This window comes from Hylobates moloch, unplaced genomic scaffold, assembly GCF_009828535.3.
Source record: "Hylobates moloch isolate HMO894 unplaced genomic scaffold, HMol_V3 SCAFFOLD_3, whole genome shotgun sequence".
NCBI lineage: Eukaryota > Metazoa > Chordata > Mammalia > Primates > Hylobatidae > Hylobates > Hylobates moloch.
Window position 1 is genome coordinate 34,519,500 of NW_026652278.1, and position 22,266 is coordinate 34,541,765.

Here is a 22,266-nt window from a genome sequence, read left to right on the forward strand (position 1 = left end):
ATAGAATAAGTGTGCCAACCCCTGCTCTAGAGAACATTTGAAAAATTAGGGGGACTTTTCCCCCAAGAGACTGGGGATGCTATTGGTATCTGGTTGGTAAGGCCAAGAGTGTCAACTGTCCTGCAGGGCAGGACACAATGAAGCACTGTCTTCCCTGAAATTCTGATATTCTGGTAACTCCCTCCTAAATATTCCTTCTCCTTTGTGAAAGAGAACAGCCACTTTGAAAGCTATATTAACTATGCAGTTTTACAAGTTAAATGGGTCAAGACTTTTTTTTTTTTTTGAGGCGGAGTCTTGCTCTGTCACCCAGGCTGGAGTGCAGTGGCACCATCTTGGCTCACTGCAACCTCCATCTCCCGGGTTCAAGGAATTCTCCTGCCTCAGCTTCCTGAGTAGCTGGGACCACAGGCGCATGCCACCACACCCGGCTAATTTTTTGTATTTTTAGTAGAGACGGGGTTTCACCATGTTAGCCAGGATGGTCTCGATCTCCTGACTTCGTGATCCACCTGCCTCGGTCTCCTAAAGTTCTGGGATTACAGGCGTGAGCCACCGCGCCCGGCCTGGGTCAGGACATTTTTTTTTTTTTTTTTTGAGACGGAGTCTCGCTCTGTTGCCCAGGCTGGAGTGCAGTGGCACAATCTCAGCTCACTGCAAGCTCCGCCTCCTGGGTTCACGCCGTTCTCCTGCCTCAGCCTCCCGAATAGCTGGGACTACAGGTGCCCGCCACCACGCCTGGCTAATTTTTTGTACTATTTTAGTAGAGACGGGGTTTCACCATTCACAGGTGGTCTCCATCTCCTGACCTTGTGATCCACCCACCTCGGCCTCCCAAAGTGCTGGGATTACAGGCGTGAGCCACTGTGCCCGGACGGGTCAGGACATTTTTTAACCACTCTCCTTAACCTGAAAAAGGGTATCTACCTTGAAATGAAATCATTTTTTATGTTTAATGGTGAAATATTACAGCATTCCCTTTAAAATCAGGAAGAAGCCAATGATGCTTACAGATTACCTTTATACCAGAGATTCTAACCAGCACAATAATGACAAGAACTGTGAGGGGACTGAGGTTTTACCCTACCTGCAAGCTAAGCTAAGCTAATTGCCTGAAATTCTGATATTTTGATAACTCCCTCCTAAATATTCCTTCTCCTTTGTGAGTCTACCTGCAAGCTAAGAAATATAGCCTACCAGAGTGCAGAAACTCAAGAGTTTTATTTCTTACTACAAATAAGAAAGGTAAAGTAAATAAAAATGTAAGAGTTGAGAAGGAAGAAACAAAATTATTATTAGCAGATGATATTTCCATAGTGAATTCATGAACATCTCTAGATAAAAATAGAAATAATGGGAGAATTCACAAAAATTTCTGAATTGAAGCTCCATATACCAAAACCAGTTGCATTTTTATAGAGGGGCAAAAATTTAGAACATACTATAAAAATGATACCATTTATCAAGGCAGCAAAACTCAAAGTACCTATGAATAATCTGACAAATATACCAAATTTTAATAGAGGAAATTGTAAAATTTTATTGAAAAACATAAAAGAAGACCTACATGGAGATATGTCATGTCATATCATGGATAGGAAGACGAAATATCTTGAAATTGTCTCCAAATTAATATATAAATTCAATGCAATCCAAACTCCTACAAGCCGTGTGTGTGTGTGTGTGTGTGTGTGTGTGTGTGTGTGTAAGTTAATAGGCTGATCACCTCAATAGATGCAGAGAAAGAATTTGATAAAATTCGGTATCCATTCATGATAAAAACTCTCAGCAAACTGGAAGAGTAAGGAACTTCCCTAACTAATCTAATAAAATGTATAGAAAATATACTTATATTTATAGAGCTGAAAACTTCAAAAAGTGGTGAAAGAAATCAAATAAATTGAGAGAGAGAGAGAGACAAAATGTGTTCATGGATTAGAAGACTCAGTATGGTTAAGATATCAGTTCTTCTCGATGTGACCTGTAGATTCAACTCAGTCCCCCAAAACCATAGAAAACTGTTCTGTATATGTGTGTTTGTGTGTGTATGAATACATGGACATGAATACACACACACACACTAACTAGAATAAGTAAAACAGTTTTATAAAAGTAAGACAATATAGAGCCATTATAATCAAGGGAGTATGGTATTCATAGAAGAATAAACACATAGATCAGTGGAGCAGAATAGAGAGCTTAGAAATAGACCCACAAATTAATTTCAACTGGTTTTTGACAAAGATGCAAAGGCAACTCAATGCAAAAAGGAGAGTCTTTTCAACAAATGAGACTGGAAAAATTGGAAGTTCTTATGTGAAAAGATAAACCTTGCTATATTCCTCATACTTTGTGCAAAAAATAACGAAAACAATCATATACCTAAATGTAAAACACAACACTTATAAAACTTCTAGAAGAAAAGGGAGAAATCTGTGTGACCTTGGAATTAACAAAAAGTTTTTAGATACAATATTGAAAGTATGGGCCGGGCATGGTGGCTCATGCCTGTAATCCCAGCACTTTGGGAGGCCAAGGTGGGTGGATTACTTGAGGCCAGGAGTTTGAGACCAGTCTGGCCAACATGGTGAAATTCTGTCTCTGCTAAAAATACAAAAATTAGCCAGGTGTGGTGGCACACGCTTGTCATCCCATCTACTAGGGAGGCTAGGACAGGAGAATTGCTTGAATCCGGGGGGCAGAGGCTGTAGTGGGCCAAGATTATGCCACAGTAGTCCAGCCTGGGCAACAGAGCAAGACTCTGTCTCAAAAGAAAAAAGGAAAGAAAAAAGAAAAAAAGTATGATCCATAAAAAGAAAAATAGATAAATTGGGCTTTGTCAACATTTAAAAAATTTTGGTCTGTGAAAGACCCTTTAATGAAAAAGTGAAGCCACAGACTAGGAGTGATTTTTTTTTTTTTTTTTTTTTTTGAGACGGAGTCTCACTCTGTCACCAGGCTGGAGTGCAGTGGTGCAATCTCGGCTTAGAGTGAATATTTTAAAATCACAAATCTGATAAAGGATTTGTGCCCAGAACATATAAAGAACTCTTAAAATTTAAAAAATTAGAAAATAACCACATAAAAAATGGGCAAGAGATATGAACAGACACTTTACCAAGGAAGATAAGTGAATGGAAAATAAGTATATGAAAATATGCTTAACATCATTGTCATTAGGGAAATGTAAATTAAAACCACAACTAGATACCACTACAAATCTATTAGAAGTTGAATAAAGATAACTGAAAATACCATAGTGAGATACCCCTATAACTCTATTAGAAGTCTAAAAAACAAAACTGAAAATACCAATTATTGTTGAGAGTATGGAGCACCTGGAACTCTTATACAATGCTGGTGAGAATGCAAAATAATACAGCCATTCTGGAAAAAAGTTTGACAGTTTCCTATAAAGCTAAATGTGGAATTACCATATGACCATATGACCCTGTAGGTTTGCTTTCATGAATTTACTCAAGTCAACTGAAAACTAATTTTCACAGGAAAAGTTGTATATGAATGTTTCTTTTTTTCTTTTTTTTGAGACAGAGTTTCACTCTTGTTGCCCAGGCTGGAGTGCAATGGCGTGATCTCAGCTCACAGCAACCTCTGCCTCCCAGGTTCAAGCAATTCTCCTGCCTCAGCCTCACGAGTAGCTGGGATTACAGGCATGCGCCACCATGCCCGGCTAATTTTATAATTTTGATATAGACAGGGTTTCTCCATGTTGGTCAGGCCGGTCTTGAACCCCTGACCTCAGGTGATCCGCCTGCCTTGGCCTCCCAAAGTGCTGGGATTACAGGCACAAGCCGCTGCGCCCAGCCTTATGAATGTTTCCTGAAACTATATTTTCATTCTTGAAAACTGGAAACAATCCGGATTTCCTTCAATGGGTGAATGGGTAAACAAACTATAGTACAGCCATTCAATGGAATATTATTCAGCAATAAAAAGGAATTAACTATTGATTCACAACAACTTGGGTGAATTCTAAAGGCATTTTGCAAAGTGAAAGAAGCCATATCCCAAAGGCTACGTATTGTATAATTCTATTGTTATGACATTCTGGAAAAGAGAAAGCTATAGAAACAGATAAACAAAACCAAAAAACAACAAATAAGTGTTGGCCAGAATGAGGATGGATGGAGGGGTTGATAATGGAAGGTACCATGAGGGAGTTTTTTGGGGTGATCATATTATTTTGTATGGTAATTTGCTAGTGGTTACTTGATTCTATGCACTTGTCAAAACCGATAGGACTGGCTGGGTGCGGTGGCTCATGCCTGTAATCCCAGCACTTTGGGAGGCTGAGGTGGGCAGATCACGAGATCAGGAGTTCGAGACCAGCCTGACCAGCATGGTGAAACCCCATCTCTACTAAGAATACAAAAATTAGCTGGGCATGGTGGCACGCATCTATAATCCCAGCTACTCAGGAAGCTGAAGCAGGAGAATCACTTGAACCCAGGAGGTGGAGGTTGCAGTGAGCCGAGATCATGCCACTGCACTCCAGCCTGCGCGACAGAGCGAGACTCCTTCTCAAAAAACAAATAAATACGTAAATAAACAAAAACAAAACAAAACAAAAAACCCCATAGGACTGTATGCAACAAAGAGTGAATTTTACTGTCTTCACATTTTAAGAAACAACCAGGATATTGGGGGAACATAAGGCAGACTACAGATTTGGTAAATAAATTTAAGTGTATTGTGATGAATGTCACAATCATAGTGAAAACTTGGAGAAGAAAGAAGCTGAATAACTTTATTTTGAATGGATACTGTAAGGCTAAAGAAAAAAGAAGTATGCAACACTGTACTGTGGTTGGTAAATATGTTTCTTAAAGGAGTATGGGTTAGCAATTCTGAAACTACTTTGTATGTGTAAGTATTGAGCAAATAAGCAAATATATTGTAGTTTATGAAAACTAGGCTTTTTACTGTCAGAGAAAGAAATTACAGATAAGAAAATGAGAATGCTAAAATGAATTCTTTTTTTTTTTTTTTTGAGACAGTCTCGCTCTGTCACCAGACTGGAGTGCAGTGGTGCGATCTCGGCTCACTGCAACCTCCGTCTCCTGGGTTCAAGTGGTTCTCCTGCCTCAGCCTCCCGAGTAGCTGGGACTGCAGGTGTGCGCCACCATGCCCAGCTAATTTTTTATTTTTAGTAGAGACAGAGTTTCACCATGTTGGCCAGGATGGTCTCTAACTTTTTTTTTTTTTGAGACAGAGTCTCGCTCTGTTGCCCAGGCTGGAGTGCAGTGGCGTGATCTCAGCTCACTGCAAGCTCCGCCTCCCGGGTTCACGCCATTCTCCTGCCTCAGCCTCCTGAGCAGCTGGGACTACAGGCGCCTGCCACCATGCCTGGCTAATTTTTTGTATTTTTAGTAGAGACGGGGTTTCACCATGTTAGCCAGGATGGTCTCGATCTCCTGACCTCATGATCTGCCTCCCTTGGCCTCCCAGAGTGCTGGGATTATAGGTGTGAGCCACCGCGCCTGGCCATGAAGCCTATTTTCCAAAGATGGTATGCTGAATGCCTCGGAGATCTATGAATCTGGATTTATGGATGTTGTTTTGGACTGTTTTAGTTATCCAGATATGAAGTAGATAGTATCAGTTGGAATTGAAAAGAAGAGGACAACACTGAGACATTTTGAAGCCAAAGTGGATAAACTTGGTAAACTGAAGGGGCAGGGAAAAAGAAATAAAAGATGACTGAGGGTCAGAGACTAGACGACTAGGGAAATTAAAGGACAAGTTATTTGGAGGGAGAATAGGGTAGATAATGAGTACTTTGGCTTGGGAACATTAGGATCTCAGCACAGAAGCTCTTCTAAAGTCTGTGAACCTATTTCAAGGATCTGAGGAAGAGTCAGCATCTTCCTTTTCTTGCTGCTGTTGTAGTGGCTGCATTGAAGACAGGAGGGAAGGGAGCGGCACTAGTTTTAGCCCTGTCACTGTGTGTGAGGGAAGCCAAATCTTTCTTTCAGGTCTGCACCTGATTCTTCTAGACCCAGCACTGTAACGGCAGCATACAAAATTCTATCCAAGTTTTAATATGCAATCTCATATAATCTGCAGAGAAACAGAATATACATGATGTAACAATGGCATTGAAGTCCCCAGGTTTTAAGATGGTTCATTTTAAACTACAGAGAAAACTCTGTAGCTCTGTTTCTTTTTATTTATTTTTATTTCTGTTACTTAGAGTTTTTAAAAACTATGGTTAAATACACAGAACAGAATTTACCATTAAAACCACTTTTGAGTGTATGATTCAGTGTTATTAAGTACATTCATAGTTGTTGTACAAACCATTGCCACCATCCATCTCCAGAACTCATCATATTGCAAAACTGAACTCTGTACCTATTAAAAAGTAACTCTTCATACCCACTCTCCTCAGCCTCTGTCAACCACCATTTTACTGTCTCTATGAATTTGACTGCCCCAGTACCTCATATAAATGGAATCATACAGTATTTATCTTTTTGTGCCTGGGTTATTTCACTTGGCATCATGTCCTCAAGGTTCATCCACATTGTAGCATATGACAGGATCTCCTTTCTTTTAAGGCTGAATAATGTTCTTCTTTATGTATTTATCACATTTTGTTTATCCCTTTGTCTATTGATAGACACTTGAGTTACTTCTGCCTTTTGGCTACTGTAAATAGTGCTGCTGTGAACATGGTGTATTATTTTTGTGACTTTTGATAGCTTTTTTTGGAGCTATAATTTACATATTTTCATAAAATTCACCCATTACAAGTATATAGTTTAATTATTTCTATGAAATGTATAAAGGCTTCCAACAATTATCTTAATCCAGTTTTAGAACATTCTTATGCTTGTTTACAATCAAGCCCTTCTCCCATCCCAGCCTTAGGAAACCACTGATATGCTTTCTGTCAATTGATTTGCGTTCTCCAGAAATTTCACATAAATGAAGTCATAATACGTGGTCTTTTTGTGTCTGGCTTCTTTCACCAGACACAAAATCTAGTCTAATGTTGTTGAGGTTATCCGGGTCTAGAATTTATTAGTAATTAGTTTCTTTTTATTTCTGAGTGGCATCTCATTTTATGGATTTGCCACATTTTGTTTATCCATTTACTAGTTTCTGGACATTTGGGTTGTTGCCAGTTTTGGCTGTTACGCATAATGCTACTATAAATATTCATGTACAAGTCTGTTTTTTTTTTAACCAGAGTCTCACTCTGTTACCAAGGTGGGAGTGCAGTGATGGGACCATGGCTCACTATTGCCTCAAACTCCTAGGCTCAAGCTGTCTTCCTGCCTCAGCTTCCTGAGTAGCTGGAACTACAGGCACATGCTACCACGTCTGGCTAATTTTTAAACTTTTTGTACAGATGGGGCTTCCTTATGTTGCCCAGGCTAGTGTCAAACTTCTGGCCTCAAGCCATCTTCCCACCCAGGCCACTCAGAGTGATAGGATTATAAGCATGAGCCACCATGCCTGACCTCATGTAGAAATCTTTATGTGGACATATGCTTTCATTTCTGTCAGGTAGGCTCTCAGGAGTGAGTTTGTTAGGTTGTACAGCAAGTTTAACTTGTTAAGAAACTGCCAATGTGTTTTCCAAAGAGGCTGTAGCATTTTGCATTCCCACCAGCAATGTGTGAGGGCTCTTGTTTCTCCACATTCTTGGCAGCACTTGGTATTGTCAGTTTTCTGGGTTATAACTATTCTAGGGGGTGTGTAGTAGTATTTCATTGTGGTTTTAGTTTGCATTTCTCTAATGAATAATGATATTATGTATAATTTTATGTGCTATTAGCCATTTGTATGTCTTTGGTGAAATGTCTATTCAGCTCTTTTGTCCATTTTAAAAATTGGGTTGTCTTTTTATCAAGATGTAAAACATTCTTTATATATATTTTATCATATATGTAATTTTAAAATATTTTCTCAGTTGGTGGCTTATCTTTTCATTAGCTTAATGATATCTTTTTTTGTTTTTGTCAGAGTCTGGAGTGCAGTGGTGCATTCTTGGCTGACGGCAACCTTCGCCTCCCAGGTTCAAGTGATTCTTGTGCCTCAGCCTCCTGAGTCGCTGGGATTACAGGCATGTGCCACATGCCCGGCTAACTTTTGTAGTTTTAGTAGAGATGGGATTTCACCATGTTGGCCAAGCTGGTCTTGAGCCCCTGGCTTCAAGTGATCCACCCACCTCAGCCTCCCAAAGTGCTGGGATGACAGATGTGAGCCACCACGCCTGGCCTAATGGTATCTTTTAAAGAGTGAACACTTTTACTCTTTTTTTTTTTTTTTTGAGAGTCTCGCTGTCGCCCAGGCTGGAGTGCAATGGCGTGATCTCGGCTCACTGCAGGCTCCGACCCCCAGGGTTCATGCCATTCTCCTGCCTCAGCCTGCCGAGTAGCTGGGCCTACAGGCACCCGCCACCTCACCTGGCTAATTTTTTGTATTTTTAGTAGAGACGGGGTTTCACTGTGTTAGCCAGAATGGTCTCGATCTCCTGACCTCGTGATCTGCCCGCCTCAGCCTCCCAAAGTGCTGGGATTACAGGCGTGAGCCACCGCGCCCAGCCCACTTTTACGCTTGATGAAGTCCAATTTATTATTTTTCTATTTTGAATTATACTTCTGGTGTCGTAACTAAGAAATCTGTACTTAACCTAAGGATACAAATATTTTTTCTTATATTTTCGTCTAGAAAATTTATAGCTTTAGATCTTATATTTAAGTCTGTGATTCATTTTGAGGGTTTTTTTTGTATATGGTGTAAGGTGAGGGTCTAAATTCTTTAAAAAATATTTTGAAATAACTTTAGACTTATAAAAACTTGCAGAAGTTGTACAGGAAAGTTAAGTAAGCTACAGACTTTATTCATATTTCACCAGTTTTACATACACTCATTTCTTCTATGTGTATGCATGTATAGTTCAATGAAATTTTATTACATATATGAATTTGTATAACCAATGTAACAATCAGAATGCATAACTGTTTCACCATGCAAAAGCAACTACCTCATACAACCTCTTTATAATCTGTTCTGTATCATTATAATTTTGTCATTTTGAAAATGTTTGAAACCTTTTGAAAATGCCTCCCTCCCTATCAATTTTGGTAATTTGTGTCTTCTTTCTTTGTCATCCTAGCTCAAGATTTTTCAATTGTATTAATCTTTTCAAATGATCAATATTTTGTTTTATTGACTTATCTTTTTGTTTTCTAGTTCATTGATTTCCATTCTGATCCTTTTTTTCTTTTTTTTTGCTTGTTTTGTGTTTAAAATTTTCTAATTTTTCTAGTTTGTAAGTGTGAACTTAGATTATTGATTGATTGATTATTGATGTGAGAACGTTCCTTTTTTAGAATATAGATGTGTAAAGCTATAAATTTCTCTCTAAGCACTGTTTAAACTGTGTCTCATGAATCTTTTGAAACTCAATCTGACAGTCTCTTTTGATTGACTGTTTAGTCCATTCAAATTTAGTGCAATTATTAATATGATTGAATTTATGTCTTTCACTTTGATATTGTCTATATTTCTTTTGTTAACTGCCTTCTTTTTGTTAAATGGATTATTAAGATTCTTAAAAAGACTAGTCAGTTAATTACTCTGTTGATTTTTACACTATGTTATTTTCAGTTATTTTCTTAGTTGCTCCAGGGATTTACTATGCATCTTAATTTATCACAGTCAATTTCAGGTTAATGTTAACTTAATTTTTATAAATTACAACAACTTTACTCAAATACAGCTTCTTTTCTTATCCTTTCTATTGTGTTAATTTTGTTCTGTATATTACTATTACATCTATATATGGTATAACTAAAACATATTTTCTTCTTTATATAATCTTATGAGTTTTTAAAACACGTAAAAGAGAAAAGGATTTTTGTTTATTTACATATTTACAATTTCTAGTGTATTTCATTTCTTCCTGTGTATTTGAGTTATTACTTGATATCATTGCCTTTTAACCTGAAGCACTTCCTTTAATATTTCTTGTGTTGCAGGTCTGCTAGCAACAAATTCCCTCAGTCTTTTTTTTTTTTTTTTTTTTTTTGAGATGGAGTCTCGCTCTGTCGTCCAGGCTGAAGTGCAGTGGCACGATCTTGGCTCACTGCAAGCTCCGCCTCCCAGGTTCACGCCATTCTCCTGTCTCAGCCCCCCCAAGTAGCTGGGACTACAGGCGCCTGCCACCATGCCTGGCTAATTTTTTGTATTTTTATTAGAGATGGAGTTTCACTGTGTTAGCCAGGATGGTCTTGATCTCCTGACCTCGTGATCTGCCCGCCTCGGCCTCCCAAAGTGCTGGGATTACAGGCATGAGCCAAGGTGCCCAGCCTCTTTTTTTTTTTAAATATGGAAATGACTTTATTTTGCCTTCATTTTTGAAAGATAGTTTTCCTGAACATAGAATTATTGGTTGTCAGAAGTTTTCTTTTAGCACTATTTATTTATGAGATAGGGTCTAGCTCTGTTGTCCAGGTTGGAGTGCAGTGGTGCAGTCATAGGTAACTGCAACCTCAAACTCCTGAGCTCAAGCAGTCCTCCTGTTGCAGCTTCCTAAATAGCTGGGATTATAAGTGTATGCCATCATGTTTGGCTAAATTTTTCCTTTATTTTTTTTTAAGCGACAGGGTCTTGCTGTTACTTTTAGCACTTTGTAAATGTCATTCTACTGCTTTCTAGTCTCCATTGTTTCAGATTGGAGGAAGTCAGCCATTAATTGTATTGCTTGTTCCCTTTATGGATTAGTTTTTTTCCTCCCTGCTTTTAAGATTTTCTTTTTATCTTGGGCTTTTAACATTTTTATTATAATGTATCTAGATGTGGATCTCTTTGTGCTGAGTTTTGTTGTACTTGTGCTTGAGGTTTGTTGTACTTCTTGAATCTGCAGATTAATGATTTTTATCAAATTTTGAATGTTTTTGGTCATTATCTCTTCAAACAATTCTGCCCTTTCTTTATTTTTCCTCTCCTTGTAGGACTCCCGTTATGCATATGTTTGATTGCTTCATGTTGTCCCATAATTCTCTGAGGCTGTGGTCATTTTTCCTTGGTCTTTTCTCTCTTTGTTTTTCAGATTAGGTTATTTCTATTCACCTATCTTTAAGTTCTCTGATTTTTTTTCCCCTGCTTTCTCAAATCTGCTGTTAAGCCTATCTAATGCATTTTTCATTTCAGTTACTCTACCTTCCAACTCTAGAATACTCATTTAGTTCTTTTGAAAAATAAAGTTTCTATTTTTAAATCTTGGTCCCCTACTTATTGAATCATTGTAACTTTTTATTTAATTATTTAAACATGGCTTCTTTGTAATTTTAAAAACATATCTTTTTAAGAATTTTTTTCTGCTGGGTCCATACAGAGTTAGTTCCATTGACTGCTTCTCCCTACCCCAAATGTGGTTTACACTTTCCTATTTTTTTGCATGGCTTGTAATATTTTATTGGAAACTGGCCATTTTAGATAGATTATAGCCAATCTATACCATTCCCCTCTCGCTGATCTTTGTTGTTTTGTATTCAAAATAGTTCTTTTTTCCCATGACAATTGTTGTTTTATGTTTTCTTTGTTTTTAAGTAAGTTATTTGGACTTTATATCTTTTTGTTGTGCTGTTACTGATATTTCTTTATAGTTTTAAAAATTTTATATACTATGCAGCCATAAAAAAATGATGAGTTCATGTCCTTTGTAGGGACATGGATGAAACTGGAAATCATCATTCTCAGTAAACTATTGCAAGGACAAAACCAAACACCGCATGTTCTCACTCATAGGTGGGAATTGAACAATGAGAACACATGGACACAGGAAGGGGAGCATCACACTCTGGGGACTGTTGTGGGGTGGGGGCAGGGGGGAGGGATAGCATTAGGAGATATACCTAATGCTAAATGATGAGTTAATTGGTGCAGTACACCAACATGGCACATGTATACATATATAACAAACCCGCACATTGTGCACATGTACCCTAAAACTTAAAGTATAATAATAATAAAATAAAATTATTTTTATTTTTTAGCTTGGTTTCCTAGGGTTTGCCTCTGAGTCTGCATAACTTAGTGATCAGCCAATGACTGTTCAGAGGTTATGTTTCAAACATTTTGGACCCTTAATATTTTCACATTCAGCTGATGGATTTCTCTGTGAATTGATAAACACATTAAGTTTTGTGGCATTTTTTAGGTCTTTTTCACGTTATTTTTTCCTGCTGATCTCTTGGGTCTCTCTCATGTTTACGCGTAGCCTCCCCATTAGCCAGTTATGTGTGAAGAACTTAGCCTATGTTGGGGCTCCCTTGCATGTGCACATAGCCTGCTAGTCAGCCAACCTTGTATGGAAAGCATATGTAGCTCATTTTATGTCTCCTGAAGTGCCAGATTCTTTCTATTAAAATGTTTAGGTAGGCCAGATTTGGTGGCCCATGCCTGTAATCCCAGCTTTTTGGGAGGCTGAGGCAGGAGGATTGTTTGAGACAAGGTGTTTGAGACCAGCCTAGGCAACATAGTGAGATTTCATCTCTATAAAAAATTTTTAAAATTTAGCCAGGTAGTGTGTCCCTGTAGTCCTGACTGTTTGGGAGGCTGAGGTGGGAGGATTGCTTGAGCCTAGGAGTTCGAGCTGTGGTAGGCTATGCCACTACACTCCAGCCTGGGTGACAGAGTAAGACACTGTCTTAAAAAATTTTTTGGGCCGGGCGCGGTGGCTCACGCTTGTAATCCCAGCACTTTGGGAGGCTGAGGCGGGCGGATCACGAGGTCAGGAGATCGAGACCACGGTGAAACCCTGTCTCTACTAAAAATACAAAAAATTAGCCGGGCGTGGTGGCGGGCGCCTATAGTCCCAGCTACTCGGAGAGGCTGAGGCAGGAGAATGGCGTGAACCCGAGAGGCAGAGCTTGCAGTGAGCCGAGATTGCGCCACTGCACTCCAGCCTGGGCGGCAGAGCGAGACTCCGTCTCAAAAAAAAAAAAAAAAAAATTTTTTTTTTGGCTGGTCTGCCAGTCTGTCATTTGTCTCAACCAGAACTGCCACGTTAGGCTAGCACTACTGTGGGTTACTAACTGGTTAGTTTATGGAAAAAGTGTGGAAGAAAGAATAAAGAATGAAAATACAAATGCTTTTATACCTAGACGTCCAGAAATAATTATAGACAGTAAATTGATTCTAGTGCATCAACTTTGGTGCAAGATGCCCGTTCCTTTGTTGCATCTGTAAGGGTATATATGGGATATTTTGGCATCCTTGAATTGTATACTAGGGTAAGGATCATAAGGGGAGATGGGAAGAGCAGTATGGATAGCTTGATATTTGGACCCAAGTTTGGAACTCTACTTTGATTACATAACAAAAAAGAATATCTATAAGAGGGAAGAACTAGCAGGAGGAATGAAGAGGTTTAGAGATCATCCAGGCCAGCAACTCCCCAGTTTGGTGTACCAGGAAGAAAAAAGCAAAAAACAAGCATACGGTTTTTACTTTTTAGTTTAGAGTTTTATGATTATTTGGTAAATTAGTTAAATACATATCTAAGTTTTCTGGCTTTGAGCCTTTATTCTTTGTATTATGTCTGATAAAGACATAAGAAAAGCACACATTTTTGTGGAACCATAAAAGTGTTGAAATGACCTAAAAGAATAATACTATCCTCCAATAATAACTTTCTGATATTACAATGTGATGTTATTATTGACAACCACTGAAACATCTGGCACTTGTTGAATTCCTAATATGTCTCTATTACTGTGATAAGTTCATTACAATTAAGCTATTGGTATTTTCATGTTTCTAAAAAAGGAAATTCCCTTCTTTATTAGGAAAGACATTGAGAGATTTAGTGGTTTGTCCAAGAGCTTTCTGATAGTAAGTACTAGAGGGATCCAAACTTGTATATATTTGAATTCGAAACCTGTGCTTTTAACCATCCTGCTATATTGCTTCACATAATATAGGTGAAAATACCTAATCTTGTATCTGGCAGGTTTTAATATCTGTATTGAAATTAGTTCATTATGCCTGGGTCACCCATTCTCTGCTTGAATATCTCCAGGGATGGGAAACTTACTCCTTCATGAAGTAGTCCTTTTCCCTTATTTGACAGCTTCTGTTGTTAAAAAAGTTTTCTCACGTGGAACTGAACAGGTTTGGTTTTTTGGGTACTCCCATAATGTTTGGCGTTTTAGATTTACACAGAATAAGTCAACTATTTTTTCTGTATGAGAAAGCAAGTCATCTTTGGCTCTTTCTTTGCCAGGCTCAGTTTCAGCTATTTTTTTGTATAAATATATATATTTATTTTTTAAACTTCAGTAGTTTTGGGGGAACAGGTGGTGTTTGGTTACATGCATAAGTTCTTTAGTAGTGATTTCGGAGATTTTGGTGCACCCATCATCCAAGCAGTATACACTGTTCCCAGTGTATAGTCTTCCATTCCTCACCTGCCTCTTGCCGTTCCCTCTGAGTCCCCGAAGTCCATTGTATCATAGTTTCAACTATTTTAATTAATTAATTAATTAATTAATTATTGAGTGGAGTTTTGCTCTTTTTGCCCGGGCTGGAGTGCAGTGGCACAATCTTGGCTCACTGCAACTTCTGCCTCCCGAGTTCAAGTGATTCTTCTGCCTCAGCCTCCTGAGTAGCTGGGATTACAGGCATGCGCCACCACACCCAGCTAATTTTGTGGTTTTAGTAGAGATGGGGTTTCACCAGGTTGGCCAGGCTGGTCTCGAACTCCAGACCTCAGGTGATCCGCCCACCTCGGCCTCCCAAAATGCTGGGATTACAGGCGTGAGCCACTGCGCCCAGCCAGTTTCAGCTCTTTTAAAAGATCAACATTATTTTCCATATTTGTACTTTTCTTTGGACGTACTCTAGATTATCAGGATTCATTTGAGACTAATATAGCTGGAAATATATAATACCACAAGCAGCATACTAATAACAAAAATAATTATAGGTACTCTTTATTGTGCTCTTATTGTATGCATAGTGCAATGCCTTTTGTGTATCTATACAATAACAGTAGCTAAAGAAATGTAATCTTAGAAAGGTGTTTTGTCTGCCACTTTTGCAACTAATAAGTGAGTACCAAGCCAGGATTTGAACAGAGGTCTGCTTAACTCCAAACTCTTCACTGTGCTGCACTTGGTAGGCATGGAATGTAGCACAGCTGTGTTGCCTCCTTTATTCTGCATGTTCTGGTTCTGTTAATTTAGACTAAGACTGCATTAATCATTTTGGCAGCAGTATCATAGCACTGACTTATATTAAACTGGTATTCAACTAAAGCCTACAAATCTTAATAAGATCTTAAGTATATGAGCTTCTGTTTGGTCTAGCTTTCCCATCTTAAATCTTATGTCATTAATTTTCAGTAGAAATGTAGGACTTTGTGTTCATGTCTTTACCTTCCATTTTTGGGATTTCAGCCTAAGTTTTTAGATTTCTAAGATAATTTTGAATTTTGAGTGTGTCATACATGATACTAACTCTTCCTCCAGATATATTACCATGTGTTTCTTTGATAAGTATCTTTGCTATGTGTTTATCTAGTCATTGATACAATTTCAAGCAGATTAGAGTTGAATAAGGAATTCATACTTTTACTTTAGCTACAGCATATCTATTTTTTTCCCTAAACATTTTTGAAATCTGCTTTTGTAAAGTTTAGGACATATGTTTGGCCATATTCATAGTTTTCTTTTCTGACTGTTATTAATATAAAGGTAATGTAGTTACTTTATTTCAAGGTTCTTGTTGGAATGTTGTTGAGGATATCAGTTGTAATTGTTGCTTCTGCTACATTCTGAGCAATATATTTATTAGATAGGAAATAGGGAGTTTAGTTGGTGTTCTACTCTTCAAATTAGACTTATATCAGAAGATATCAGGATAATTGAAACTCTCCTTCACTTTTTATAGTATGTTTTGATACAAGTTTTATAATCTTTTCTGAGAAAGCGTCATTCATATTTCTTTTCCGCATGAACAGTCTATGGAATACCATTGTAACAGTATAATTCAGTTTTTCATTTTAGTTCTTCCTTTTATTGTTTAATGTAATTCTACTATTAAGCTCATGAGTTTCATATAAGAGCTCTGGAAAGAGCGCTCAAATTGGCTTTGAACATCCCTGGATTTGAGGACTGACCAGGTTTTGTAAACTTGTGCAAGTCAAGCTTTGTGGACCTCAGTTTCCTCATATTTAAGATAGAGGTAATAATAGTGTTCTTTATCATTTAGGATTATACAACAGGTTAAAATTTTAAAAACAGGTAACTGACTATTAATGACTTACATAAATAGTATATTTATCTCATATGACAAGAAATTAAGAGATAGGCAGTCTAGCACAGGTATGGTAGGTCAATAAAGACATTAAGGACTTAAGCTCTTTCCATTTTTCTGTTCAACGCTTTTAGTGTGTAATCCTTTACCCTCTTGCTTATTTATTCATTTTTTTTTTGATGGAGTCTCGCTCTTTCGCCCAGACTGGAGTGCAGTGGCGCGATCTCGGCTCACTGCAACCTCCGCTTCCCGGGTTCACGTAATTCTCCTGCCTCAGCCTCCTGAGTAGCTGGAACTACAGGCGTGTGCCACCATGCCCAGCTAATTTTTATATTTTTAGTAGAGATGGGGTTTCACCGTGTTGCCAGGCTGGTCTTGAACTCCTGACAAGTAATCCACCTGCCTCGGCCTCCCAAAGTGCTGGGATTACAGGCATGAGCCACTGTGCCCGACCCCTACTCTTGCTTCTTAACTCAAGGTTACAAAGTGGCTACTAGAACTCTGGGCTTCATGTCTATGTTTTAGACATAGAGAATAGGAGGGACTAAAGGACTAAAGGGAAAAACTGAGTTTCTCTTAGTGAGGCTCTCTCTTTTAATCTGGCAAGGGAAGTCCCCCTTTAAGATGTCTGCCTGCAGCTCATTTTCTAGAACCATGTTACATAACTACCTTTTTCTGCAAGGAAAGCTGAGAAATTGTATAGTGTAGCTTTTCAGTCTCTATAATAGATGAAGGCAAGGGAGAAGGGATTGTGTTTAGGGTTTGGGTCAGCCAGTCAACAATGTCTGCCATTTGACAGTATTTTTGGAAGGATCCAATGAGATGATGTAATCCAAAAAGTTTTATAAAACGTAATTTGTATAAATGTAAACTGCATTATTCCTCTTGACTTCTATTGGATTGTCTTAAAAGCTAGTATATTCTTGAACTTATTTATCCAATTTTTGTATTTAAGTCTCAGAAAATCTATGAGACTAGTTATTTGTTAAATGAGTTCACTTTATTACTCATATTCAAGAAATTGTTATATACGTGTTTAGGCATAAATACTGTATTATTTCTACTCAGCTCTCCTGTTTTAATCTAAGAATTAGTGAGGACCATTTTCACATCTGGCTTATCTTTGTGTGACACACATCCTAACCCTCATAGTCATGGGTTTGTATTTATACCTGGGCTTTTCTTTTAGATATGTGAAAGAAAAGACTACTTCTCCAGAACAGTGTTTCACCCTTTTCACCATATGCCCAATTTTCTCTTAAGTGTCACTGAATATAGCTTTTCTTTTAGTACCATTAACATGGGCATTAGTTTTATTCTTTCCAAAATCATTGGTGTCAAAAGTGGCAAAGCAGTTATTTTTTAGCGCCTTCTATTAAAATTCTTCAATTTTGTTATGCAAAACTTGAGAGTTTTTAGAGTTGCCACCTAGATTACTGCTGATGGTATCATTTGTACCTATGAGAATCAGTTGAATTATATTTTTATTTGTAAAAAATTAATAAATAACTTTAGGGCATGAGAGCTTCCTGCTAATTGGGAAGCATTCTTTTTTTTTTTTTTTAAAAAAAAAAAAAAGACAGAGTCTCCCTCTATCGCCCAGGCTGGAGTGCAGTGGCGCAATCTCAGCTCACTGCAACCTCCGCCTCCTGGGTTCAAGCGATTCTCCTGCCTCAGCCTCCCAAATAGCTGGGACTACAGGTGTGCACCACCACGCCTGACTAGTTTTTTTTAATTTTTAGTAGATACAGGGTTTCACCATATTGGTCAGGCTGGTCTTGAACTCCTGACCTCGTGATCTGCCCTCCTTGGCCTCCCAAAGTGCTGGGATTACAGGCGTGAGCCACCATGCCCGGCTGAAGCATTCTGTATGAATTTTTCCTTTTGAGGAAGCTGTTTTCTGGAGACTGTATCTGCTTTGAATGAAAATCATACCGAAGTATAAAAAGCAGTATGGGAAAATAATTGGGGAAAAGGCAGATCTGCCATGACTAGACCTCCTGTGCTCTCTTCAGTGACTCAAAAAATATTTCTGGATTGAAAAAATGATTATTGAGTCAGAATTAAATTATTTTACTTGAGGTACATGAAAAATAGCAGAAAAAACCCTGACCAGGTAAGCCATAGATCGGCAGCTCTAACTTGAGCTGAGTAGGCTGGCTGGCAGGTGAATTTAAAAATAGACCAAGTATCCTAAATACACATGCTGGAGCTATCACCTGGTCCTGTAGCATGAGGTAGAGAGAATGACCTTCATAATTACTAGTATTCAAAATTGTATTATAATACTTTTTCCCATGGAAAACGGTAAGATATGTTAAGAAAAGGCCCCAGGAGATAAATAAGTCCTGAAGGTGAGCTGGGAAGGAGAATTGAGAAGTGAGAATCTTAAGTGATGTCAGAGAGAGCTAAGAAACAGATAGATCTCCCAAGAATTTGGAAATGACCAGAGGAACTTTCAGGATGTGTCATGGAGTTGGAGAGCCTTCTGATTGATTACTTCTGCATCTCTTTAGGCTGATGAAAATGCTGGTAGCTTATTAATTCTGTCATTTTGGGTGAAACAAGACTTTGATGATGTATTATTTTTTGTTTTGTTTTAGTTTTTGCTGCCTGCCTTCTTTCTTTCTTTTTGTAGACATTGTTCGAAGTGATGTTGCCTTAGATAAACAGAAAGGCTGCAAGATTGCCCAGCACCCTGATGTTATGCTGGAGCTCCAAAGGGAGAAGGCAGCTCAGATGCATCTGGTTCTTCTAAAGGAGCAATTCTCCAATACTTACAGTAATCTCATATTAACAGGTAAGGCTATTGGAGTTGGTTGAAATCTTAGAGCATTCAGTTAGTAACTTGTTTTTTGGGGTACACATCTGTCTGTCTACACCCACTATATTACTTTTTAAATTGTGATGACTTGTCTTTCTATTACAAATATTCCTTGTAGTTTGCAGATATATTTTGGTTTGAAGTTATGGGTGATTCAGCATGTGTTTTCTTCTCAAAACACAGAACCGATGAAAACCTATTGAAGCCTTTAAAAATATGACTTTCCAAATGTGTGCCAGTAGATTTGAGAGGATTACTAAATTTGGTGTCTTTTAAGAAACAGCTATTTTCCTCTTTCCATGTATGCCCTTTCTATGAACCCAGTGAATATAAAGACAAAATGTAAAAGAGATAATGGTCTTTAGGCAGAGCAGAGAATATTCTATTCTTGGTGGAGTTTGGAAATATCTGGGGAATTTGATTTTCTTCTTAAGAGCAAAGAGGCTATGAGACTGAGCCATGCTCCCTTACATCCTTGGTTCCAGGAGTAAAGTGAATATGTGTCAGAGCTACAAGGAGAATCAACTTTTTTCAAGGCTGTTTGCAGACTTGCTGGTAATGAGCAAACGAGCTGCATGCTTTTGTCAGGCTTTGGAAAAGATTATAATAGCAGAATCTTATATGAGAATCATTAAGGATTTGAGATGAACTCAGAAGAGTAGTCCAAGTTACCTCCATTTTCTTGAGACCACATAAGGCAGACCTACGTTATAGTGATCCAAATAAACTTTAACAAGTCAAAAGTATGTGTTTTCCCTTGTTTGTGAATATTAAAAAAATAAAAAAATGAATTGTCTGACAGGCTATGAACATCTCACACTTATTTTTGTAAGCTCTAAGTTAGGAAAACTTTAACTTTTTTTTTTTACAGACTTCTTGGCATGTCACCAGGAATTGCTGAGTGGCAACCAAATTGTTTTGCTTTTAGAAAAGCACAAGACTCTTCCAGCTTTTCATCTTGTACCTGGTGAAAAACCCAACAGCATGAGATGAAAGCCAGACTTAAATGTGGCTTTGGTGAGCAGAAAAGGGGATTATGGATTTCATAAGTACAGGCCCTGTTTTTTGCTCTTTGATAGGTCATTAAGAAGGGAAAACTTAAAAGTGATTTATGGCCAATGCATGTATTTCCCTAAATTGGTTAGTGAAATTGGGTTTAAGTTTAGATGTTTGGAAGAGCATACACGTTTCTTCAGGTTTTTTTAGTCAACCTCATATGTGTGTTTGTGTGTGTGTGTGTGTGTATAAATACGTGTGTGTGTGTAATATTTTCCAATTCAGTGAGTGGAAATGAAGTATTTTTATTCCATCTTTATTCTAATATTTTTAGGCACTTATTAGAGGGGTCAGACCTTATGTTCTTTAATGTGGTATAGAAAGGGCTTAGGGTAATTCTAACCCTAAACTGAGGCTCCAGAGTATGGCTTGAAGGCATATTATCTTTGAAAACACAAGTGTTCTATTGAGTTTAGTGGAATCTTTTCTAATTCTCAGTAACATAATCCCTTTGGATGTTTATTCGCAGTTCAAACTGTTGGAATCAACATTGTCAACTTTTACCCTGACAACTTGCTTACTTTCTACTAAACAAACTTACCCTAGAGAAGAGCCTCTTTCCTGCTCTCACTTCTCCTAAGCTGCTTCAGAGTCCTCAGGCATTTTCCACATTTTTCACCCAAATGCCTGTGCAGAGGTGGTACCTTGCTGCAGACAGAGCATTTTGCATGTCCTCATTTATTTACATGAAAGTTCAAAAGGTTTTGATTCCAGGTGTTGGGAAGAGATGGAGCCATTTCAGTTTAGCACCAATGGTAAAACTATTTTAATTTCCTTTAACTAAGTCTTTGATTTTACACAGTGTGGTTTTCTAATTGTTATGAAGTTTGATCCTTGATTTCTTGTATAAATCTTGAGAACATGGTCTCCAGACAGCTAAACATAATATTTAAACATAACTAAACTAACTTTTATAAATATTTCCCTTTTCAGTGATGAATGTATATTGGTAAGGAGGGCGAGGTTGAAGGGGCAGGGACCTCTCAAATGAAGTGACTTTCTTTACCAACACATTCAGAACACATACTCCAGGATTTCTTTCTGTGTAAGTCTGGCATAGCACTTGAAATATCTGCAATGAAAGTATTTATGTGGGAACACAATGAGGAAACTGGGCCTCTGCAATCTCAGAAAGAGATCACTTTTTACATCCTTCTCCTCTACCCACCAGTTATTTATAGAATTTCATGTGTATGGGTGTATAGTAATTGTTTTCTGGTCAGTTACTGGTATATTCTTTATTTTAAAAATGAGACAACTAAGATATCAGTATAGTAACAAAAATTAAGTGATTCAAGTGTCAGATGGTTAAGAACATGTTAGAAATGATAGTTGTTGAGTTCCACCTCATAAGCAAGTCCTCATTCTTTGATGTTCCACCTTTACCTGATGTGACTGTCAACTGTTGATGAGAGAGGCATGCCTTCATATTCTACATTACAGCTAATGATCCCTGTTAAACAGCCACTCATTTACTCCAGGTAAGGGCAAATTGTATTCTAGCTTTGAAGGTCTTTTAACCATTTAATAAAAGAAAACAACTCTATAATTGTTAGTGATAGCCCAGTTAATGGAAATAATAAAAACTAATACAATTTAATGTATATACTTTGTTGAAGTATTCCTTATTACATTGTATTTGTAGAAAAGTAGATTCTTTTAATATATTTTTGCATAGTTTTAAACTTGTCTTAATATTTTCATGTCAGTGGTTTATATGATACTGGAAATAATGTTAGCCTCACCTAGCCTAGAGGGTTTTTAAAGTAAACTCTAAGGTTACAGGGAGATGATGGAGTAATTCCAGTAGAGCATCAGTGATGGAACTGTTTTAAATGGTGATGAGTCATGTACTGCACTTTTCCCACTGACTCACCTATGGGGGCGTATATGTTTGTCCTGCAGTTTCTTGAGCTGTAGAGTGTTGTTATTGTGCATGTCACTCAAGGAGTGGCTAATGAGAGGGAGAATTGGGTGGGAGACTTTAAAAAAAGAACAGGAATCAGATGTGTTCTTTGTGCTCTTATGATTCCTAATATAACAATGCTCTATAAATTTGTTGAAAATGTTCTTCTGTGTACATAAAG

The 22,266-nt window shown here is 37.8% G+C and overlaps 1 protein-coding gene across 3 annotated transcripts in view; it reads left to right on the plus strand.

Annotated features, from left to right (window-relative positions):
* The window catches only part of HPSE2 (heparanase 2 (inactive)), a 786,995-nt gene that overhangs the window by 64,446 nt on the left and 700,283 nt on the right, over positions 1-22,266 (plus strand). For 2 of the 3 annotated variants that reach the window (XM_032134711.1, XM_032134691.2), the window contains exon 3: positions 18,938-19,099. The exons of the other annotated variant lie outside the window; for it this stretch is intronic. In XM_032134711.1, the coding sequence (XP_031990602.1) occupies positions 18,938-19,099 (162 nt within the window). The remainder of the gene's footprint in view (positions 1-18,937; positions 19,100-22,266) is intronic. 3 annotated transcript variants of the gene reach the window in all.